The sequence below is a fragment of the Euprymna scolopes genome, chromosome 19 (assembly GCF_053919585.1).
Source record: "Euprymna scolopes isolate OS-2025 chromosome 19, ASM5391958v1, whole genome shotgun sequence".
In the NCBI taxonomy this organism is placed as follows: Eukaryota; Metazoa; Mollusca; class Cephalopoda; order Sepiida; family Sepiolidae; genus Euprymna; species Euprymna scolopes.
The window spans coordinates 606,771-632,994 of NC_136500.1; the positions used below are offsets into that span (position 1 = coordinate 606,771).

General features: G+C 33.0%; 1 protein-coding gene across 6 annotated transcripts in view; it reads left to right on the forward strand.

Moving 5' to 3' along the window:
- The window catches only part of LOC145303397 (proline-rich protein 5-like), a 493,349-nt gene extending 468,041 nt beyond the window's left edge, over positions 1 to 25,308 (forward strand). For 4 of the 6 annotated variants that reach the window (XM_080144706.1, XM_080144708.1, XM_080144710.1 and 1 more), the window contains 2 exons: positions 5,982 to 6,021; positions 24,917 to 25,308. In XM_080144706.1, the coding sequence (XP_080000832.1) occupies positions 5,982 to 6,021; positions 24,917 to 25,148 (272 nt within the window). In that variant the 3' untranslated portion in view covers positions 25,149 to 25,308. The remainder of the gene's footprint in view (positions 1 to 5,981; positions 6,022 to 24,916) is intronic. The other 2 variants (XM_080144707.1, XM_080144711.1) reach the window with 1 other exon arrangement.
- The last annotated feature ends 916 nt before the right edge of the window (positions 25,309 to 26,224 follow it).

The window sequence follows — 26,224 nt, forward strand, 5'->3', positions numbered from 1 at the left end:
GTGGATAGAGGCGTTGAGTCTCTACGCTTCCAGGTGAACATTGTCTGAAGATAACGGTTTCAATCTTACCTAAGCAGGCCAGAGGATTAGTTGGTCAAAATGTGGTGATACAACAACTATGAAAGGCAGTAATTACTGGGTATACAGTTACAAGACTCAGCATTCCTATCCCGTCACGGTTAATCACCTGAAAAAGGCCAGAGGATGAGTTGGCCGAAACGCGATGAAACAACAATGAAAATGAGGATAACTGTCTGCAAAAAAGAATGAATATACAAATCTGAATTTTTCTTTACTGGCATCAGATCAAATCACTATTTTTGCTGATTGAACGATTTCCTTTTTTGTTTGTTTAATATGTGTGAAAAGTGATAACGTACATACAAACATGAAGTGTTTTATTATATAAGAGTTGGAAGAAGAAAGTTTTTTTTTCTTAATATTATTAATCCTGACTAACTTATTTCAAGATAAATGTTATTAAGAGAAATTATACAGAAAGATGAAGAAAGCAGCCGTGGAATTTCCACAGGTCCCACAAGTTATTCTTATTAGACGCACTGAATGCACTTTCTATTTGTTCCCACTGAGCATTGACATAAAACTGATGTACTAATACTACCAGATCAGGCTGTATGAAGATAATGGCTTCAAAATGCACTGAACATTAATGTTATTATTTTTCTTTTCCTTTTTGCAAAACTCAATCATGTTCTGCAAAGCCCAAAACAAAAGCAACAATTTTCCACTACAAAACAACCAAACCAAACACCATGAATAAATGTTTAAAGATATAAAGAACTTGAAGCATAATTTTTTTTTTTTTTTTTTTTTTTTTTTTTTTGGCAAATGACCAGATTTGGTATTAAATAATACGAAAAAGGGGTTGATATGCTGTAAAAAAAAAAAAACACAAAAAAAAAAAACTATTGATGCAGAGGTGTAATTGAAACAAACGAAAGCGAAAAGAAGCATTCTATTCAAATAGCGAAGGAACCTTAAGATATTTCAAGAATCCTGCTTATTGTGGTTGCTAACCATTGCTAAATGAATTGATCAAAGAGCAAAACACAATGACGACACAACAAAATAGAAATACTTTCACCCTGCTCCTCGACTCGTTGAGATGATAGAGCGAAGCTTTTCCATTTCGTCCTTTCTTTTTTTTTTTTTTCTTTTTTTTTTTTCTTTTCGTATTCAAGTGTTTTCCTTTTGTTGTAAACACAAGTATAAATACAAGGCTGGCCATAATATTCGTTGAAGATTATTATTAAGCAGAATATCAAACTAACACAAACTTTTATCTATTATATCAGTAGAAAAGAAAATGGAAGTTTAAATCCTAAATGTTTGAAAGGTTTGCCATCTTCTAAGATCAAGCAAGCAAGTTTTGTTCGATTGCGATCAGCCTTGACTAATTCATCTTTTAATGCATATATCAACACCTGCACACACACACACACACGCACATAATGACATACATCAACACTTGGTGATAGTAAATAAAAAAGCAAATAGCAAGCCAGCTAACCATATCTTAGACTCTTCACGGTCCTTAAAATGAATTCGGAAAGAAATTTTTTTTTCTTTTTTTTTTTACAAGGTAGTCACCACTTATCAAGGCCCGGAAGCCACTCGGGGATAAGGGTTATTGTGTGTACAGTACGTTAGTGTTGGAGATTTGATAAAATTAAGGAGGCGGTTCATCAGGAATTTGTTCACATTGGACTTGAAGATATCCAGGTTGTAGTCAGGTGGGAAACAGGCAACCGGAACAGAGTTCCACAGGCATGCACTTCTAAGAAAGAAACTTTATTCATGGAATCTACGTTTTGATTTTGGCACAGATAAGGAGTGGGGAAAATTTTTGACAGTGGTTTCAGCTAGGCGGGTGTTTTTTGTGAAAGATTGGCGAGGGGGGACCAGAGATTGGAGTTCAGACGAGCACCTGCCATGATAGTAACAATAAAACAAAGACGCTCACAACGTCTCTCCTGTGGGAGAGAGGTTGCAGAGAAGAGAAAAGGGCATCACCCACTAAGCCACGAAGCCTATTTTGTACTGTAAAGGCAGCATAGGCTGTTTTTAGAAGCTCCTGCCCAGATGTGGCAGCAGTACTCCATCCTTGGACGTACTTGGCTTTTATACAAATAGAGAATTGCATCAGGGGTGAGATATCTTCTGGAGCGGTAGAAGGATCCTACCAACCATTTTTCAGCGCTCTTGGCAACTGACTTGATGTAAAGATAGGAGCTTGGTTTTAGATGCATTAAAAGTAACCAGCCACCTCCTCCCCCACTATACCACACGCTCAAGATCAGAGGAGAGAGAATCTGAGAGAACTTTGTCATTTACAGCCTTTGATGTGTTGCCATAGATGGTCGTGTCATCAGCATAGATGTCAACGAATGATTTAAGTTTTGTGTTTTGGGAGATCATTGATGCATATCAGGAAGAGAGTTGGGCCTAGGATGGACACCTGAGGGACTCCAGTATCAATATTGATGGCCTCTGATTTCTGCCCATCAATTACTACTCTTATGAGCCTATCATAGAGAAATGATTTTATGATCTAGAAAACATTTCCAGTTATAACGTAGCTGGAAATCTTGTGAAGTAGGCCTTTATGCCATACCTTATCGAAGGCCTTTGATATGTCAAGAGCAATTGCCCTAGAGAGGGAGCCTTTGTCAAGAGATTCGCTAATCCTATGAGATATAACAGTTAGCACATCTGCTATAGATCTGGCAGAACGGAAACCATATTGCATGTCACTAAGAAGGTTATTTCTGCTGAGGTGGTTGACTATTTCTCTATTTAATATGGATTCCAGCAGCTTACTCATGACACACAGGAGACTTATTGGTCTGTACTGAGAGGGAGAGGACTTATCACCTGAGTTCTTAAATACAGGGCATACTGATGAGGTTTTCCAGGGTGTTGGGAAGTACTTCTCTTTAAGGTAACGCTTAAACAGTTTTGTAAGTATGGTGGTAAGTTCTGGTTGAAATCCACCATTAAAAGTCAGCATGTGTGTAATTTTCTTTAGATCATGATAAAAATTTATTATCTAAAGAGCAGGCGTGTGGTGCGGGAGAGGGTCTACAAAATACCCTCTACAAAACTGATATTTTTTATCAACATTGCCTTGAATAGAATATGGACATCCCCATCCAACAGGGGGAACGACTCTGATGTTCTAATTTCCTTACTCCTCCCACACCTCATCATTTCTCACAGACTCCCTGCCTTCCTTGAATCTCTTATGCCATTCAAAAACTGATGCTCGATTCATGCAAGATGGTTCACAAGCAGTCTGAAGCATTCCATACGTTTCTGTGGCATTTTTTTTCCAAGTTTAAAACAGAATTTTATTGCATATTGTTCATCTAAAGTGTCCTCACATTCCGATTGCATTTTTGAAATTCACCAACTGTGACAATCAAACTTTAGTAGGAAGTATTCTAATTCCTGCTGTAGCTGTTCATTTCAACCTGAAATCATAAAATTGGTCAGTCATCTCATAAGACGTATAGCAATATAACATATTGAATTTTCAAGAGTCTAAGATTTTATTTATAATTTTAAATGCCTGTACAAAAATGTCTGGGACCTTATTGAAGACACCTCGTAAATTATTATATACAACCTATAACTGACATAGAGATTTGAAGTTTTTTCCATACATCTTTATACTAGCGTCATAAGATATACTTAACCTTGTATGGCTTGAATTACGATGTAGATGATTAATGAATATTTATTAATTTTAATTAGTTTAAAATCATAATGATACTATGATTTAAAAATTTTTTCACTCTAACGCTCTTTCATTATGAAGTTCAATAGTTAAACTACCACTGAGAATTTTTCCATTTCATAAACTTACCTTAATTATTATCCATAGTGCTTGAAAAAATGTGTTTATGACAACAATGAAATTCTCCACACTTTGAAACAGATGGCGGCATACTGAATGTAAGCAATGGACAGTTGCAATCCGGAGGTATCTGACATTTATCCAGATAATGAACTAATATGTACAAGGCGTGTTTGAATCACTTCCACTTTATTAATGCCGTTATAAATTCATTTATTTACGACTGAACGAATTAGTTCAACCAGGTCATAAAGGGTTAGATATATTTTAATTCATGCAGATTTCGTATTTATTATTGTTGAGCCAATTTTCTAGTGAATATTATATTGTACCAAACATATAGTACTGGTTTCAAAATCTATATTCCTATATTTTTATTTATTTTTATGTTTTTTTTCTATTTATTTTTTAAAAAAATGCAACTTTGTTATATATGGTTCATGGAATTGCGTTCATCTGCAAAAGATCTAGCTAATTTGCATATTCTTTGAAACATTCATTTTAATTAATTCCCTATTAGTTTCTTCGGTTTTCTTATGGGATGATCATCTTTAGTAAACTATTACGTGTAATTATATTCATGCAGATATTCTACATGATTTATACTTGTGTAATATTTGCATAAAAACGTTATAGTAAACACTTTATGAACATGCATGCATAACGTAGTAGCTATTGGTTCATAATTTAATATTTTAGCCGTGTAGCAAACATGTCTTTATAGCTCAGTCATTAACAGCAGAGGCAAAAATAAATCGTAAACTAAACATTTTGGTTTCGTTCCTTGTCTTTTTTTTTTTTAACTTTTTAAATCATTATTATATATTGGGTCCAATATAATAGTAAATACGAAATATGCATTAATCAAAATATCATATTTAAGCATATTTTACAACAGAGCAATGCTGGGCACCCTGCTAGTAAAATATAAATAAAAGCTGGCTTAAGAATATTCAGATTAAAAATTATAAATGCATATATTAAGAAATATTAAAGAAAATAAAAAAATAAACTATAAAATATATCTACAAAGAAGGAACGTGAATAAGAGTGTAAAGAAATGAAAAAGAAGTATATAAATAAACAATAGTAAGAAAAATAAGGATCATTAGGAAATAATCAGGGTCATTAAAAATAAAATAAAAGAAGTAAAGGACAGAAAAGAAAAAAGTAATAAAAAAAACTAGGAATGGAGATATAAAGAGCATATAAAAAATATGGAAATACATATAAAAAGGAAAAAAGTTTATGTATAAGAAATAAAGAGAAAAATTTATAAAATGAAGGAAGGAAGAATTTTATAAAAGTCCACAGTTAAGTCCTTAAAATGGTATTCTGGATTAAAAAAATTTCAATAACATAATTTGTTTCATGCATAACATTTTTATGTACGTAAAAAAAAAATATTAAATCTGTATATGCATAAAAAGGACAACTTAATGCACGCATTTGCATGCTAAGGAGCAAAACTTTATTATTCTGTCAAGTGAATGTGAATACAACAACAGCGTTCTCAGGTTGCTGCTATTTAATTTGTAATTAAAATCTGCTCTCATATATCGAAATGTGTATGTGTGTGTGTGTGTGTGTGTGTGTAATCAGACAAAATATTAATTTCTGTACACGACTTTGTTTTTATTGTATTGTGTGATTAAACAATTTTTCATTTTTCTTCTGTTTTGCTTTGGATGACATAACATACAGCTTATTAAAATTATCTCGTAGTATGAATTCATACTACCAGTTCACTTAAGAACGAAGTAGGACAATAACTCGTGTTTTTAATCGAAAAATGTGAAGATTTGTCTCCCTTACTACTAAAATTTTATTTCTTTTTCTTAATAAATTTTTAAAAATATATGAAAACAATTAAAAACTAAAGCTAAAATGATTTCAATGCATCCCGAAAAAAAAAAAAAAAAAAAAAAACGGGTAAGTATGACTTATATATATTCATTTTTCTTAAGCATGTTTATGTAACTTGTAGATCCATGACGGCACACAGTGGAGACTGAGTGGCTCCATTTTGAGTAGGATGGTTGAGCGGGATATCTTTCAAACATGTCATTTCTTTATATTTTGTATTTTATATCCGTTGCAGAAGCATCGAAAATCCTGCTTAATGCCCTTGTCCACGGCAGGTAATGTGATTAATTTCCTAAACGCTGTCTGCTTTCTCTGGCGACACAACCTGCGCTCACTTTCTTTTTTTGGTTTTAACTATTTTTAGAGAAAAAAAAGTCGTCTTTATTTGTGTTCTTTAGTTTTCTTTAGTTGTTTTTGTCTATCGCTCACTCTTTTTTTCTTTTTTTTAATTCTCACTCTATTCTTTGCTTTGTATGTTTCGTCTTTTTGTTTAAAATGTTTTTATTCTTTTTTTGTTTTGTTTTTAATTCATGTATTTGTTTCATGAAAAGCTCGGGGGAATGGCATTTGTGTAATTTCATGTTTTTTTTTTTTACAATATCTCCTATTCACTAATATCTGTGTTTCCATAAAATCGAAAATTTCTCATAAAATCGTATGTTAAATATATCTTTTATTTTTTTTTTTTTTTTTATCATTGAATGACATTTTCGTATGCAAATATGCCAATATTTAAATTTTTCAACTCAGTGATGAAACTCCAATTTGGGAGATTTGAAGAGTATGTAGTCACCTCCATAGTTTTCATTACTCCCAGATCTAATCTTCTCCGAACTGGTAGTACCTGTTAGGATAATATCTATGTATTAAATAGAATCGATTCTGGGTATGACACTTTTTTTTTTTTTACTCCCATTGGACGTAACGGGCTACTATTTGGAACCATAGCTAGAAAAAATTAACAAGATGTTGGTTTACGTGACATTTAAACTTCTGCATATCAGTACAGTCAGGAAAGCAGGTAGCAGGAAGGGAATTCCAAAGTCTAGCTGTTCGAGGGAAGACACTATTAGAATAGAAAGCTTTCTTGCATTTAGAGACAGCAACATTGAAGGGGTGTGATTTAATTGCTAAGCAGGTTTTTCAGGGATATGATGTCGAAGGGGCACAAGTGTAACGAGTTCATCAGAGCACCACATTTCATTAAAATACTTGTAAAACAGGTATAGAGATGCAACATTGCAGCGATGGGAGAAGTGTTGGAGCTTAGTTGACAAAGTGATACCTATTAGATTGGAAACTCTTTTTTGGACACTATCCAAGAGACTAGTGGTAGATACACAAGCCCAGATGTGGCAACAATACTCCATACATGGGCGAATGGTGGCCTTGTAGAGGTACAGGATACTCTCAGGTGTGAGTAGTCTTCTAGCACGATAGAAGAAACCCACTTTCTTTGCAGCAGCCTTGATAATGTCCTCAATGTATTTTTCTAGTTTATATTTCCTGTGAATGTTAAGCCGAGGAGTTTGAAAGAAGAATTCTCAGGTAGGGAGGTATTTGCCATGGATATCAGTGGTTGGAGAGACGACTTGTAATTATTAAAGGAGAGCAGCTTAGTCTTACTAGCATTAAATGTTACCATTCATATATGGCCTAATTCCACTACAGTTTGGAGGTCATTTTCTAACGATTCTGCCATTGTCTTAAATTTGCGTACATCTGTTCTTTCCTTGTACATGTTATAGAGCATTGTATCATCAAGAAAATATATGCAGTGATTTTTTTTGATTTTTTTTTTTTTTTTTTTTTTCCTTTACTGGGGATGAGGTGTCACTACTTATCTAGGCCCAACGACCACTTGAAGATAATGGTTAATGAGCGTTAGGTGATTGATTGGACAACACTATGATAATCGTTAATGGTGAAACTTAAGTATGGTTTTATTATTTAAGAAAACAGCTAAACCAGAACTTGTTTACATTAGACTTGAAAGTGGCTATATTATAGTCAGAAGCAGCCTCACGATATTATGTTCCAAAGACGGGTACTTCTAGGAAAAAAAACTTTGCTCATGGAATTTTTGTTTAGTTTTAGTCAGAGTAATGGAATTTGTTAACAGTTGTTGTAGCAGGACGAGTGTCTGCTGTGAATGTTTTCCAGGGACGCACCATAAATTGAAGCTTAGCCAAGCACTTGCCATGAAAATAACAATAGAGAAGAGACAGACTTGCAACGCTTCTTTTTGTAAAAAAAAGGAACTAAGGAGATAAGGGCTTTACTCACTAGATTTCGAAACTGGTTTTGTACCCTGTCACGGAAGGAAAGACTACTATTAGCAGGTCTACCCAGATGTGATAATAGTGCTTCATCTTGGGGCGTATTTGGATCTTGTACAGGTAGAGGATTGCGTCGAAAGTAATATACCTTTTGGAGAAGTAGAATAGTGAAGAGAAACAAAACTTTACTGCACGTGGTCATCCTCTTAGCAGTTTCTTGGCTAATATCTTCGAATGTTCAGACTCCGATCCTTTCTCTAAAATATCTGATCTAAAAACTTAATCAATTTTAGATGCATTAATCATACCTTAACATTCCGTGTCTGACATTAAACTACAATCAGTAGTGAGGTCTCAATTTGAGAGCTTTTGAGTAGAATCTATTATTTACGGTTATTGGCAAGTTCAACCTGAACCAAACTATCAGAATCCCATTTTTATGTGTTAAATAAAGTCGGTTCTATTTTTTTTTTTTTTTTTTTTTTTTTGCTTGGGAGTCACCGCTTATCAAAGCCCGAAGGCCAATCGAGGATAAGGGTTAATGAATGTAAAGTGCTAGTGTAGTAATTGTTAATGGTGGCAACTGAGTAGTCCCACGAAATAAACTTTTTTCATGGAATCTGCATTTAGATTTAGGCACAGTTAGAGAGTGGGGGGAATCGTTTATAGTGGTTGTAGCTCGTCGAGTGTTTTTGTGAAAGTTTTGCAAGGGGGAATCCCATTGGAATTCAATGGATTCCTTGCCATGAAAATAATGATAGAGCATAGACAAGCTTTTTCCTTTTTTTTTTTTTTTTTTTTTTACAAGGTGGTCACCACTTATCACGGCCCGGAAGCCACTCAGGGATAAGGGTTATTATCGCAACGTCTCTTCTATAGGAAAGAGGTTACAGAGAAGAAAAAAGGTTTCAAAGTCGGTTTTGAACTCTATCAAGGCTGAATATGACATGAGACTGTATTCAGTCGTAAGACCTCAGTATTTGGTGGTTTAGAGTGTGGAGTTATCTCTATAATTTCATGACTTCTAGTTCTACTCAAACCCACCGTAGTACTGGTTAGATTCTCATCTATGGTTTTATATGAGATAAAATGGATTTGGTTGTATATGCATGCATTTATATAACTAGTTCAAGCAAGCACTAGAAATAAATATTTGAACGTAAAATTGTTTACCAAAGTGATTGGATTTAACATTGAATCACCTCAAATCTTTTTGTTTTGAATTGTGTTTGTCTGGAGCGATGCTGCCAATTGGGATTCTAGAGGAATGTAGGGTCACCCCTTAAGTTGTTATAACTTCTGGGTTTACTCTAACCTAAAGAGTTAATACTTAGGTGGCCATGTACTGCTTAGATTTGTCCTGATTATTAGATGCAACTGAATCCATAGATCCTTGCATGCACACCATGAATTCCTAGTTCAAGCAAACGCGTTTAAACACAGAACCTTTACTAAAATGACTGGACTCAACATTGAATATATACGAAAGGGTTGATATGCCATAAAAAATAGAATGTATAAATTTAACCACCATCAAAACAAGAATACTTTAACACAAGAAACTTATGGAAAATTTTGAACAATAAAATCCAGTGATATCATAGACATTTTGAAGGTCTCTATAATAAATTATAACATCTAAAAGTAGTCTATATATCTATAAAAGTGAGAATGTATATATGATGACACTTCTCAACCTATATACTCAACGGATTTTTGATCTACAGCCTTGAAATTTGGTATATAGAGTATTCAGACATGTGGAAAACATTTTAATCAGTTTTCATTTGAAAAAAAAAAAGCTGCTAAAATGTCAAAATAAGTAAATTTGTATGTGGGGTCATCAGATATTTATCTATTTGTCAACTATTTCATGATTGTGGGTGTGCAATCGAGAAACATGACAGCCTCTTTATGTTGAGAATAAGATTTTTTTAAAACACTTTGCAAATGTTGTGTCAAGCTAGTGTAATCGTTATCGTACTTGACTCATTGTCTTTAGGTTTTGATTTTGATCTCAGCTAAAGTATATCTACTATTTAATAAAATATTTATTCATTATAATAAAATTCTACCTTATTTCCTGCAAGCGACATCATCATGATCACCAAGATCTTTAGACGAAGTAGGTCATATTTTCTCCTTTTAAAGTCCTCCCACCACACCCAGTCAACACCGGGTACATATTAAAACATAACTATATTTCCCTGACACCCCTATTAACTGGATGAAACACCCATACACATGCAACTGCCTTTAAACTTCGCTATTTGCAAATAATATCTCTCTACTAACATTCCAGCTATTCTCATTGGTTGAGAACATAAAATTCTATTATTCAAGATTACACACATTCTTACAAAAAACGAACATGTCAAACCTTAAACAATATGGCCGCTCAATCTACATGAATCACTACTTTTATGCATATTAACCCCTCCAAAAAATTCTAACACGCTCATATTTATAAATTTACATAGTTATGCCCTCACCTTTAACTACACACACCTTACTGCCATGCATTGTTTTCAATCAATTTTAATTTCCTACCGTCGCTTTTGCGTGATGTCACAGTCTAATATTTACAAAAACTTACCTTAACATTTAGTTTTTAGTTACACAAATAAATAGTCGTAAATTTGACACAAATAAGTTACTGCAGCTTCTTCTGGTAATGTTTACATCTATTGCAAATACTGTTGTTACGTTGGTTTCAGCATTGTAAATTTTGTCATTTTGCATTATTAATATTAACATTATCTACATATTGTTACAATAAAAAAATTATGCCGCAGCTTTCTTTTTATCATGTTTGGTTTTAGCATCCTAAATCATGCGATGATAAAAATTAACTAATCTCTTAGTAAATGAATACAAACTGTTGTCTGTACCCGACTATTAACAGAAGATCAATGAACCAACGATACTTACATTACATTAAAATATTTACAAAAGAAGCGGATTTATAAGTCAGTGATATGGTACGGTTTTTAAAAAACATTAGCGAACCAACCATATTTCGATTAGATGAAAAGATTTACAAAATAAGCTGCGGCAATAATTTTTTTTTTTTTTTAAACAATTAAAATGTTATGGTAACATTTTTTTTAAATTTGTCTTTACTATTAAAAAACAAAAAATTAGTCCCAGCTTTCTCCCTAGGATTTAATCAAAAAATACCATTGGATCGAGCATCCGAACTTATAAGATGCAAATATGAACGAATCTCTTACTACAAGAGAGTTGTCTCCCTCTGTACAGTGAACTATTGTAAAACAGTGCAAAAATGTGTTCTGTAAACAAACATCTTGCTGCTCAACTCAATACATACTACCCACGCATTTATGTCTCAGATAGTAGCCCTCTACATCAAAGTGGCACTGAGCCTACATTGGGGTGATTGGGCAAAAAAACAAAAAAATTATTTCTCGATTTTGGAGCGTCTTCTAAACCCTTACACTATCCTGTTTTCTTTTTTAGTTCTGTTTTCCTTGGTTTTTAGGGAGGCATTTTGGATTATATTTTTCTGCCTTTTTTTATTATTTTCTACTACAGTGGATGCTTCATTTGTTGACAAACTAACAAATCATAAAAACTTTCTTTTTATATAAAACACATTTTTACACTTGGAGCGTGAATTACATCCAGAAAAATCCTCATTTTCATTCATTTTGATTCAGTTTGTATATGCCAGTTTCTTAAATTTGTTTGCCAGTCAAATAATTTATACTGCTAAAGTACAAATTTACCCCTTATTACATTGCCTACGAATAGATTTATTTGTTATATATTTGTTTTTGTTTTTTAATATATTTTTTTTTAGTTTACTTCTCTTTTCACGACTCATTATCGACACTGCTCAGACATTAACGTTTTTAAGGTAATTTTTTTACCTTGGCTCCACCTATACAATTTCCTTTAACTGACGACTTTTATAGGTTTCGGACTATGCTGAATAACACAATCTCTTTTAATGTTGGCAGAGACGAGTAGTTTTCAAGATATAATGACATGCATTATGCACTGTCATTCACTGCTCTACACACACGCGATAAACAAGTCTACTTCACTGTGCACAACACTGCCACCCTCCAAATTTTTTTTTCTGGTTTGTAGTCTTTGCATTTGGGTATGCAAACAATGAATATCAAGGTTAAATTTGGGGCAAATACTTTGATAATCCCCCCTCGTAACATTAGGTGTCTATTTTGAAAGCTGTTCTTAACATGGCAAGGATAGGTGTGTCTATTCTATACAACATTCTTAACATGAAGAGGTTTGTGTCTATTCCAAAAGCTATGGAATATGTGTATTCCAAAAGCCATTCTTAACATTAGGATGTTGGGGATTGGCCACCAACAACAACCATAGTTTAATTTTTTACGATGGGGGGGGGGGAGCATGCTTCCACAGGGCAACGCCAGTTAATGAGTCCTGCTGTATTTTTTTACTTACAAGAAGTGAATTGTTTAACAAAAAACATAATGTCCGCATGCACATGCCTCAGTTTCTGTATGAATTAAAGAATAATGTTTATGCATATTTTACGATAAGGCAACGCCGGGCGGCCTGCTAGTATATATATCAAAGTGAGAATGTGTGTGTGAGGACACTTCTCAATCAACAGTTTTTGATCTACAGGCTTTAAATTTGGTATATAGGATATTCAGACATGTGAAAAACTTTTTAATCGGTTTTCATCCAGAAAAGCTTGCTGCTAAGGGGTCAAAATTGACAAATTGATACATGGGGGTCGTCAGGTTTTTATTTGTTTGCTAACTGGTCCACGAATGCGCATGGGTGAATGATTCACATGACAGTCATTACATTAAGAATAAATAGGTTTGAAAACACTTTTTAAAGATCGTGTCAAGATGGCCTAATGGGTAATGTACTTGACTCACTGTCTTAAGGTTTTGGTTTCAATCTCAGCCTGAGTATTTTTTTTTTTACTTGTAGAAGAAACATAATACTCGCATGCACATCTCAGTTTCTGTATGAATGAAAATCTAATATTTATGCATGTTTTACGACCGACAACACCTGGTGACCTGCTAGTTAATAAATATTTGTTTCACGTGGTTTCACCATCAGATAGCCTAACATGACTTGACAGTTTGGACACTTTACTTTCCATAAAACAAAAACTCTTTGCCACCAAAACATACATGCTCCATTTTTATTTTGATGCCGTAAAAATTCTCATAAAATTTTATAACCCCAATCATATAAGCTTTATGTTCAGTTTTCACCGTAGCTATGTTTTTTTTATTTATTGATTTTGCACATTCGAACGTGTTTAAATTTGAACCCTTTGACTTGAATTATGATGTAAATGATGGAAAAAAATATTTGTTAATTTTAGTTTGTTTAGTTACTATGAAAAAAAATTAAGTTCGATAGTTAAGATACCACTGAGAATTTCTGCATTTCATAAACTTACCTTTATTATCCATAGTGCTTGAAAAAAAAGTGTGTTTATGACAACAAACAGAATCCTCCGGGACAGATGGTGGCGTACTGTTGGTAAGCAATTGACAGTTGCAATCTTGAGGTATCTGGCATTTTACCAAGATACTGAACTAATATGTACAAGGCGTGTTTGAATCGATTCCACTTTATTTATGCCATTATATTAATTTATTTACTACTGAACGAATTAGTTCAACCAAGTCATAAAGGGTTAAAAGAGGATTCCTGTTGTTATTAAGGGTTAGTTTGATAAAAATGAAATTTGTTGTTTATGAACTGAAATAAAGATCTTGAAGCACTTATTACAGTTGATCGACAAAAACTTGCGATTATTATTATTTTCGTAAACTTTACAGTATTGTGATGTTTTACAGTTTTTATTTTTTGTTTTATTTATTTTTTTTTCACTCAAGAGCGGGCTAGTGATCATATTCACAGAATCAATTAGATGGAAAACACCTGGCGTAGGATGTATACTGAGCCAAGCAGAACTGACTTCTGGAGTACGGTGATGTTGTACTTAATTCCCAAGGAGTTCAACTGTTTCTCATGATGATCTGGAATGGAGCTAAACGCAGATTTGCACATATTCTGCATTGAAGTTTGTGCCAAAAGTTTAGAATACAAATGACAGACAAGTGGTTCCAATGTAACCCAGAAATAGTAGTGGAAAATGAGCTTGTTAACATTCTTTGGGATTTCATGATTCAGTGTGACTGAGATAACTCACAGGAAACCAGATTTGTAGTTGTGAACAAAAAGACTAATGAATGCCAAATTGTTATGTGTCTTGCCCAAACATCAACTTAGCAGGAAAAAGAATGAGAAACTACGGAACTATCAGAAACTGAGGGTGGAGATTGCTAGGTTGTGGAACAAGAAAACTTCCATCGTGTCATCATCATAGGTGCGCTTGACTCAATTCCAGATGATTTTGAAAAACAGTTAAACTCTTTGGGAATCCAGTGCAACATCACAACAATTAAATAATAATAATGTGGTGTTGTATTTGATTCCCAGAGAGTTCACCTGTTTCTCAAGATTATCTGGAATTGAATCAAGCGCATCTATGATAATTGGCACGATGGAAGTTTTCTTGTAGTAGTAAATTAATACAGTAATCATAGAATTTCAATTGCATCCCACTAGTTAATTCTAAGAGAGCAGTTAGTTCATATCGATTTCGCAGACTATGCTTTGTACCCAATGAATATATCATAAAGCCTGACAGGAGTTGGCCGGGGGGTATCCTGGGTGGGTCTACAGCTTTTATTATACTCTGACACATGGTAGCAAATGTGCGACATTGCAAGTAAACGGAAGATATATGAAAAGATATGAAATGATTGCAAATGAACAAAAATAAATAACGTGCATGATTAAAAATAAATAGCATGGTTAATTTTAATGCATCTAAAATCAAGCGTCTATTTTTTCATTATCAACGCTCTGATACCCTCTGGCATCAATTGAAATGAATGGCTCTCGTCTTGGGAAGCTTCTAGGTCTGACCTTTACTCTTGACCTGAGTTGGAACACATACATCAAATCCGTTGCCAAGGCTGCTGGAAAAATGGTGGGATCGTTCTATCGATCCAGTAGATATCTGATGCAATTCTCTACTTGTATAAGAGCTAAGTACGTCCAAGGATAGAGTATATTTCCACGTCTGGGCAGGAGCTGCTAGAAAGGACTTATCCTGCCTTGATAGAGTTCAAAATAGACTTCGTAACCCAGTGGGGGATGCCCTTTTCTCTTCCCTGCAACCTCTTTCACACAGACGAGACGTTGCAAGCCTGTCTCTGCTTTATTGTTATTTTCAAGCAAGTGCTTGTCTGAGCTCTAATCTATGATCCACTTATGGCCTGACTTTCACAAAAAACACTCATCTATCTGAAACCACTATCAATAATTTCCCCCACTCTTTATCTGTGCCTAAACCTAAACGTTAATTCCATGAAAAAAAGCTGCTTTCTTAGAGCTACACGCTTATGGAACTCTGTTCCGTTTTCCTGCTTTCCAACTGATTACAATGTGGCCATCTTCAAGCCCAACATGAACAAGTTCTTGATGAGCTGTCCCCTTAAGTAATCTAATTTACCAAATTTCCCCTACACGATATTTTCACATTGACTACTGTACACTCATCAACCCTAATCCTCTAGTGGCCTCCAGGCCTTGATAAGTGGTGATTCTTTTGTAACAAAAAAAAAAAATTATATAGGACAAACACAGGTAAGAATTTGGATTCATATGCAATATAAACTCTAAATGATATGACCCTTTTTTCACACAGGTTTATTCGGTACAAATGTTTTTAAGATTGAAAAAGCACTTAAAAATTTTCTTGTATTTCTTTATTTTTTATTTATTTATTTTTTTTTTAAACGAAAAAAAAACGTCGATTTGTTTGTTCTCTTTTGGCACTCCGTTTCTATCTGGTTGCGTTTTTATCTGTATTGACTTTCAGTTGTGGAGGAAACAGAAATTCTGGATAAAAACGATGAAATGCGTCTTGGAAAATAAATTTAGTTCTGTTATGAACTAGCAAATGTACCCATCGTTGCTGAGATGTCATTATCTCATAGCATTTAGTTATTTTTACCACAGATACAATAAATGAAACTCTTTAAAATTCTTCACAATTTAGAAATTCTTTTAAACAACTGAATTCTTGAAAAAAAAACAGCTTTCTAGTTTCGACGTTTATTAATAGCTGCAGTTATTTTATAATATATATATATATTTATAAAAAAAGCTTTCTAGTTTTCGACGTTTATTAATGGCTGCAGTTATTTTCATTACTTGGATAGAATTGGGATGAGTAAACTGCAGGTTCTTCTCAGATTCCACCCAAGTCACTACTGACACCCCCACACACATCATTTTGAACACTTTTAAAGAAAAATACGTCCAGTATTGTATGTACAAATTAAATTAATGTTGAATGCGTTTTAATTTTTTCAAACTGAACATTTCATTTTACGCACTGATTAAGCCTCCTCACATGTGAATATCGTTGACATTTTACATATCATGAAAATATATCTTTTTGAAATGAGTAAAAACAATTGCTTGTAAATAATTTTGGAAGAAAATTTAAAATGTTTCTCTGAATAACTAAGGTTTACATGTTATATTGCAAATAAACAAATAAATAGCATTTATAAAAGCGATATATTCACTAACGAGGTTTAGCTCAGTGGTAGTGTGTCGGGTTTAATTTCTGGAGTTCTGGTTTCGAATCACATTAGGTTAAGCCACACTGATGAGTCTTAAGAGGATGAAACACGTGCCTATGGATAATTATATTTCAAATATCTATCTATCTATATATATCAAAATGTAACTCTTGGTTCGTTCGCAATTAATAGTCTAAAGAACCACTGGACGGATGGCTTCCACGTTTTGGTATAGTATGTTTACTATACCCATGTGTGTTTCTATATATTTCTTCTTAATTATAACATCATACTTAATTTTTCTATAATAAATAGGTGGTTCTCTTTGTACCGATAGGCCATTCTTTTTATTTAGGGACAATTATTTATTACCGCTTCCCGTCACATGACTAGTGTGTCCAATTTAGCGGTTTTCCTGCTAGATCTGGAGATTTCGTTTGCAATCTAGTGGGGAATTCTAGAAAATCTGGAGATATTTGGCACCCACACACCCGCAATTTTAGATTAAAAAATGAAGAAAAGCGCTTGAAAATACTTTAAAACATAAAATAAACTCATTCATGTAATTAAAAAATGTAGCATTTATTGCCTTTGGTAACAATTATTTATTGATTATTTGTTTTGTTTTTCAACTTTTTTTCGGCTAACTGTTCTGAAATCTCGCTATAACATCGATTTTTCCAAGTGCATTTTAGGTGGGGAGGGGGCATTCCAACCTCCGAAGTTTAGTTCAAAATACGATCTAAGCAAACCCGCTTAATTTAGAAGTATTTAGTCGAAAATTGTAAAAAGCAAGAAACAACAGCAAAAAAAAAAAGCTTATACCAATACAGTAGAATTTAATTATCTACCAACCTAAATACTTTTAACATGCTAAAACAAAGTTTTTTTTTGTTTTTTTATTTTTCTAATTTCAAAATATGTTGCACCATTATTGTGATGTTTAATTTGCAGTATATTTCAATTTAACTTTTATTATAAAAAGTTTGAGTTCATGATTTGTTTCTTGCAAAAAAAAATACCCTCTCTGAAAAAAACAGGTAAAACTAGCTGATAAAATATGTAAGCCTTCTGGGGAGCTAACCACTTCAATATAATTCCAGAAACATATAGTGAGAAAACACGGAACATTTTATATATTGAATATACTATATTTGTAATTTTTTTATGGTAGAAAGTTAAAATATGGTGTTTTTTTTTGGGGGGGGGGATTAGCGATTTTTTGAAAATTTCAAACGATAAAAGTTAAAAATCTAGCGATTTTCTGGAGATTTCTTTCTCCTGATCTCGCGGGGTTTTTTAAATCTCAGTTGCCAACACCATGTGATATCACTAAAAGGATATTTTGGTCTCACCACTACACAGAATGTGTTTACAATATCGGTAAATTTTCAATGCGTTTAATCACATGATTATTGATAATGTAACCATGTGATTGAAATTTAATTTAAATTAACCACGCGTGGTCGCTTCCCTATCAAATATTCATCGAAAAATGGTAGGTACAGACAAAATGAATGCCGGCGCTCAAAGTGTATAAACATTTTGACCCCTCCCTTTACTTAAAAATTCACCAAAAATCAGGAAATTAACCAATTTTAATGAAAATTGCAGTATTTATTATAATTTCAGAATATAATGAACTAATTATTTTTACTTAACTCTTAGTGAAAATGTTTTTTGTTTAAACAAAAAATACCTTTCCTAAAGTTATGGTTTTCAGTAGTAAATAAAAAATGCAAGAATTTATTTTTGCTTTTTTTTATATAAATAAAGCATCGTAATTTGTAACAATAAAAAATAATTTTTACAGGAACATTACGAAAAAAGCCCCTAAAGTCTGCATTAATGAATTCGATACAACTCAAAGAAAAATGAATTTCTCGCATACTATTCAGGAAATTAAAGATTCAATTAGATTCCTATTTCAGTCACCCTAAATTATTTAGGGTGAAATGAGTTTAGGAATTTATAGCCAAACTTAAATATTTTTTTTTGTTGTTTTTGCTTAAAAAAATAGCATTAATACAGTAAGTTAGGTAAAATTTGCATAGAATGCTCTGCTTTATGGTTGTTGTAAAAATGGAACGGAAATTTGAATTTCGTTCCCTTTTAAATTCGGTACATTTTTACATTACATCCAACTCATCGTTCACATTCGACATGTCAACTTTTATAGCTTTTCGGGTATGCTGACAAGGTTAGGGGTGTCTATTCCGAAAGCCGTTCTTAACACTACACTGCACTAAACTTTTGCCAGCAACGAAAATTGTTGGCAGAAGAGAAAAGGTGTTTACATTTTGGCTAGGATTGTGTACTTGCAAAGAGAACAAGCCTTTCCGACGGTTACGGTTGGAGGTGTAGAAGTGTAACATGTCGTCGATGGACCACCATTAGGATTGGGACCTTCTTCTCAAAATCCCGATTAACCATTGCATGTATAATAAAAATAATATACTTATGGGCGTTCGAGATGGCATCTATAAAAAATCTCATCGCGAATGTGGGTTACGTTGCAATCTAGTGGGGAATTCTAGAAAATCTGGAGATATTTGGCACCCACACACCCGCAATTTTAGATTAAAAAATAAAGAAAAGCGCTTGAAAATACTTTAAAACATAAAATTGTGCTAAAACAAAGTTTTTTTTTGTTTTTTTATTTTTCTAATTTCAAAATATGTTGCACCATTATTGTGATGCTTAATTTGCAGTATATTTCAATTTAACTTTTATTATAAAAAGTTTGAGTTCATGATTTGTTTCTTGCAAAAAAAAAATACCCTCTCTGAAAAAAACAGGTAAAACTAGCTGATAAAATATGTAAGCCTTCTGGGGAGCTAACCACTTCAATATAATTCCAGAAACATATAGTGAGAAAACACGGAACATTTTATATATTGAATATACTATATTTGTAATTTTTTTATGGTAGAAAGTTAAAATATGGTGTTTTTTTTGGGGGGGGGGATTAGCGATTTTTTGAAAATTTCAAACGATAAAAGTTAAAAATCTAGCGATTTTCTGGAGATTTCTTTCTCCTGATCTCGCGGGTTTTTTTTAAATCTCAGTTGCCAACACCATGTGATATCACTAAAAGGATATTTTGGTCTCACCACTACACAGAATGTGTTTACAATATCGGTAAGTTTTCAATGCGTTTAATCACATGATTATTGATAATGTAACCATGTGATTGAAATTTAATTTTAATTAACCACGCGTGGTCGCTTCCCTATCAAATATTCATCGAAAAATGGTAGGTACAGACAAAATGAATGCCGGCGCTCAAAGTGTATAAACATTTTGACCCCTCCCTTTACTTAAAAATTCACCAAAAATCAGGAAATTAACCAATTTTAATGAAAATTTTAGTATTTATTATAATTTCAGAATATAATGAACTAATTATTTTTACTTAACTCTTAGTGAAAATGTTTTTTGTTTAAACAAAAAATACCTTTACTAAAGTTATGGTTTTCAGTAGTAAATAAAAAATGCAAGAATTTATTTTTGCTTTTTTATATAAATAAAGCATCGTAATTTGTAACAATAAAAAATAATTTTTACAGGAACATTACGAAAAAAGCCCCTAAAGTCTGCATTAATGAATTCGATACAACTCAAAGAAAAATGAATTTCTCGCATACTATTCAGGAAATTAAAGATTCAATTAGATTCCTATTTCAGTCACCCTAAATTATTTAGGGTGAAATGAGTTTAGGAATTTATAGCCAAACTTAAATATTTTTTTTTTTATTTTTGCTTAAAAAAATAGCATTAATACAGTAAGTTAGTTAAAATTTGCATGGAATGCTCTGCTTTACAGTTGTTGTAAAAATGGAACGGAAATTTGAATTTCGTTCCCTTTTAAATTCGGTACATTTTTACATTACATCCAACTCATCGTTCACATTCGACACGTCAACTTTTATAGCTTTTCGGGTATGCTGACAAGGTTAGGGGTGTCTATTCCGAAAGCCGTTCTTAACACTACACTGCACTAAACTTTTGCCAGCAACGAAAATTGTTGGCAGAAGAGAAAAGGTGTTTACATTTTGGCTAGGATTGTGTACTTGCAAAGAGAACAAGCCTTTCCGACGGTTACGGTTGGAGGTGTAGAAGTGTAACATGTCGTCGATGGACCTCCATTAGGATTGGGACCTTCTTCTCAAAATCCCGACTAACCATTGCATGTATAATAAAAATAATATACTTATGGGCGTTCGAGATGGCATCTATAAAAAATCTCCATCGCGAATGTGGGTTACGTTCTCGCCACACAATTGTGGATTGGGAAACTTTCCTGCGTGATATATGCAGGGACTATTTTCTTAGGAATCCCCAGCAGATTGGAGGCCCAGGCCATACGGTAGAAATCGACGAGTCCGTTTTTAACCGCAGAAAACACAACATCGGCAGACTTCTGACACTGGTCTGGGTCTTCGGTGGATACGACCCCGCCAAAAAGGAGGGTTTCTTGGTCACTGTACCAAATAGGAACGCCGAAACCTTCCTTCTACTAATAAATAAAAAAAATCCTTGTTTCTAGCAAAAATAAATGTACAAATAATCCTTGTTCCTGCCCCCCAATGCTTTTTATCGCCCTTTTTTAAGCTTTTTCCATTTATTTGACATAAAGAGTTGCAAAAACAAAAAAATATGAACTTTTACGTGTTTAAGACATAGACAATATGTTTATGTTGACGTTAAAAATTAAAAAAAAAAACAGTTCAGACAAAAAAAAGTTTCCTATTATTTAACAAAAAAAACTTGTTTTATATGTATTTATTTTGAAAACAGAAAACAATTCCAAACGATAATAAAAAACATAAATGAACTTTTTTTTTTTTTTTGCTTTTTACTTATTTAATTTATGTTTCTACATTTTACAATTTCGTTGTACAGTTATTTTGTTGTAGTAGCGTTGTTTTTATTTTATCGCCAACGCTCGGTTTTATCCGGCTGTTGACGTCATGCGCCGGACAAAGCCGAGCAAATGCTGAGTTACGTCTGGTTCGTTAAATTCACAAGTACCCTTTTATTGATTAAAAAAAATTGCAAAAAATAATAAAAGTAAATAAATGAACAATTTTTCTTGAGGAATGTGTTCCATTTTAACAAACTGAGCCACAGCAACGCGTGGCCGGGTACAGCTAGTATATATATATAATCGTAAATAAGCCTATTAAACCAAAGATGCATTTATATCTTAGTTTTTTTGGAATCACAACTTACCAAGGCCTAGAGATCACTCGAGGTGAAGTGTTAATAAATGTACAGTAGTCAATGGGGGAAAATATCGTAGTAATCATTAGTAGTGGAAATTTGGTAAATTGAATTACTTAAGGGGACAACTCATCAAGAACTTGTTTACATTGGACTTGAAGACGACTATATTGTAGTCAGTTGGAAAGCAGGATAACAGAACAGTTTCACAGGTGTGTAGTTCTAAAAAAGAAGTTTTGTTCATGGAATCTACGTTTAAGTTTAGGCACAGATAAAGAATGGGGGAAATTATTGATTGTGGTTTCAACTAGACACATCATCACACGCGTTATTTTATTCATAGTACAATTCGCCTTTCACATGTTTCGTTTCACTAAACACCTCATCAGAGACAAATTTATGTTCCAAACATATATATATATATATATATATATGATTTTATTATATATATATATATATATATGATTTTATTCTGTTGTTTTTTAGTGGCAGCGAACTTTAAATTGACAACTCTTTTTTTCCTTGATTACGGATTTGACAACTATTGGTTATTTTGAGTTCAACTTGGTTTGGCAATTCATCATGAAGAGACTGACACTCGATCAGTATTTGCAAGCAAATTGCAAATGATACACTCATTTTCTGAGACAAACATTTGATGAACAAATAATTTCACAAAATGAACCTGTTAACTGGCCACTTTTTTCATGCGATTTAACTCCATTGATTATTTTCTTTAGGGGTATGCAAAGTTTCATGTCTACGCTGATAAACCTATCACAATAGACCACTTGGAAAACAACATTTGAAGCGTTATTGCCGAAATACAGCCTGATTTAATGTTTAAAGTTTGAAGAGTGGACCTCTAGATTACGCCATGTACATGCGAGCTGTGGGATTATATGTCCGAAATTTTATTTAAATTATAAATGACAAAAAATTAATCTGTGGGCAACCAACCGCATTTGTATAATAAACATATTTTTCTGTGATTTATTTTAAAGTTTGCACCTCTAAACGAAACACCTTTTATTTATTTATTTACTTATTTATTTATTTTAGAAAAATGTTATTGAAAATTTATTCAAATTTTCAAAAGAAAATAAAGCTGTAAGAAGGTATACAAAATTTTAATTATCCGACAAGGAGTACAAATAAACCAGAAAGACCTTATTCTGCAGTGTTTCAAAAAATGCAATTCTTCTCATCAGAAAAATATACAATAAATTCTGCAGATTAATGCATTGAAAGAAACTACAAATATGAAATTAATCATACTTGCATCAAAAACTTAATTAAACGGTTACTGACAGTTGATAGGGATTCAAATGATTAAGAAAACAAGAAAAAGGGAGAAAAAGGATATGGTAAAAATCCAATGAATAAGAAGGTAAAATCTAGAACAGGATAAATCCAAAATGAGTCCATTGATAATCCATTGGTAGTCCATAAGGAACGGGAAAACAATTATACATGACCAGGGTAAATTAAATCCTCCAGAAAAAAAATCAGATCATGGAGAAGTGAAGTTCCAATTTATTTTTTGTTTTTTTATATAAAACTTTCTTATTTTTTTATTTATTTTTTTTTTTTTTAAATGACAGATGAGCTAAGTATGTCCAAGGATGGAGTACTGCTGCCACATCTGGGCAGGAGTTGCTAAAACAGCCTATCCTGCCTTGACAGAGTACAAAATAGACTTAGTGCCTTAGTGGGGGATACCCTTTTCTCTTTCCTGCAACCTCTCTCCCACAGAAGAGACGTTGCGAGCCTGTCTTTGTTTTATCGTTATTGCTCGTTTGAGCTCCAGTCTCTGGTCCCCCCCTCGCCAATCTTTCACGAAAAACACCCGTCTAGCTGAAACCACTGCCAATAATTTTCCTCACTCTTTATCTGTGCCTAAATCGAAACGTAGATTCCATGAACAAAGCTTCTTTCTTAGAACCGCACGCCTATGGAACTCTGTTCCGTCTGCCTGCTTCCCACCTGACTACAACTTGGATGTCTTCAAGTCAAACATAAACAAATTCCTGATAAACTGCCCTCATTAAGTAAGACATGTTATCAAATCTCCATTACTAACGATTACTACGATATTATCCCATTGATTACTGTACATGCAATAACCCTTACCCCCGAGTGGCTTCCGGGCCTTGATAAGTGGTGAAGTAAAGATTCAAAAGATAGCTATATATGAAACACAGAAGACACTGTATAGCTTAATTGCCATATATTTTCATAACTTACTACTATAATTTCTGTGTCTGTGTCCTGTCTGTTCAAAAGTTAATATATACAAAAGGCGCACTGTTTCACAAATTAATTTCTATATTAAAACTGGACTTATTTACATTTCTATTCCAGCATGATTTCTACATATATACTATGTATTCAAAGGAAATGTAGATTCAATGAGTAACCTCATTTCCATATTACATTAAAGAAAATCTATTTTAATAATTAGCTTAAGGTTATTATTTGTTGTAACAGAATCGTTTTAATTGTGCTATTTAAAAATATTAAAGTTTAATTTATTTTTAATTTATTTTCAATTATTAATAGCTGACAAAATCTGCGTCTAAAACTGGAAGCAAGCTTATTTATTTAAGCTATGAGTTATTTACCGTTTAAGCTATGAAAGTTACTTCGCGTTTGATTTTCATAAACCAAAATCGATTTGTTTTATACTTCCCTAAATCCAACATGTTATAGTAACTTACTATTTAAAATATGTGAGTAATCCCTCCACTCGGCAATATGTTTCGACCGGGCAACGCTAGATATACACAGCTAGTGTGTGTGTGTCTATATAATACGTATATATAGATATGTGTGTGTGTATATAATGTTGTTTTTTTATGTCGGATATTTTCCTCTTTATATAGTATTGATGTACATAAGAGATGCTCAACCAGGTCAAATAAAAGAGAGAAATGTCAATGTTGTTTTATTACTTTTATAATAGTATCAAACTTTATTAAAATAAAACTCTTTTTCTGTTTATCTTTTAGAAACGCGACCCTCCTCTCGCTTGGATCGTCGACCGCTCAGCGTAGTCGATATGAAGTACTTTCCGACCCGGCATCAGAACAGGTACAATGTGCAAACTATACTAGCACCAGTGGCCGAAAACGACTGTGGCCGCCGGCGCAGTCTCGTCACTTAAGCCCCTCCTCGAAATACTCCTTGCCTTACAGTGAACGACGCCAGGTGGTTTCTATGACAACGCAATTGTATCCATGACAATGGCTGCGATACTCCCACCAGCCCCGTGGGAGGGATGGACGATTCTTGTATATACACGCTGCTTCAAATTGGACTCTCTGAGGAATATCAGAAAGAAATGATATTGGTAATGTTAAGTTTGTTGCAAATTTTGAAGAGAGAGAGTATACAAAATAAATGGAAAAACAATAATGCTTGCACTAACACAAAGAATGTCTGGAATAACATATCTATATATATATAAATATATATATATATATATATATATATATATATATATATATATATATATATATATATATATGTTATTAGTGTGTGGTATTTTTTTTTTTTTTACCTGGTGTCATATTGCAAATATAAAGAAAAAATTTGATATCATTACTTTAAACTATGGTTGTGATGCAACAAAATAATTTCTAAACTAAATTTGATAACAAAAACTAAAAATAAGTTTTAAAAAATCCATCAAATAACCGTTCTTTGGGGATTTTTTTCTTTTAAAAAAAAAAAAAAAAAAAACTACACTCTCTGAAAAATATCCTGGTGTTGCACTGTCTTTTTTGCCATAGCCTCAGCCAAGAAGTAAGCAATGGTGCTAGGGTTACCAGAGCAGACTGTGGGTTTGACGATGTTCATGTTCTCGCTGAGTTGGCAACCTTCTCGTGGCCCCTTTTGTGAATATCAGATGCTAAAACAATCAGAAATTAGTGTCAACATTTGAATGAATCAAATCTAAAATTCATAACTTGTTGATTTGAATCAAATCTAGAATTCATAACTTGTTGATATTTTATATATATATATATATATATATATATATATAAGAAAAAGAAATCAAGACTATTATTAAGAATCCTAATCTGCTGAGTTTCAAAGAAGGCTATTCTTCTCTTCAGAGGAAAGACGCATATTGGTAAATTACTAGTATAGTTGAGCTAAGAATTTGTTGGTTATGGCATTAAATGAAACAACACTTTATGATAGTCATAAAATGCAAAAAAAAATTGTTTATATCTGTTAAAACATGTGACAATGGGAAAACACACACACACATGGAATTAGGGGGGCAAGCATAAAATTGAAACAGACTACAT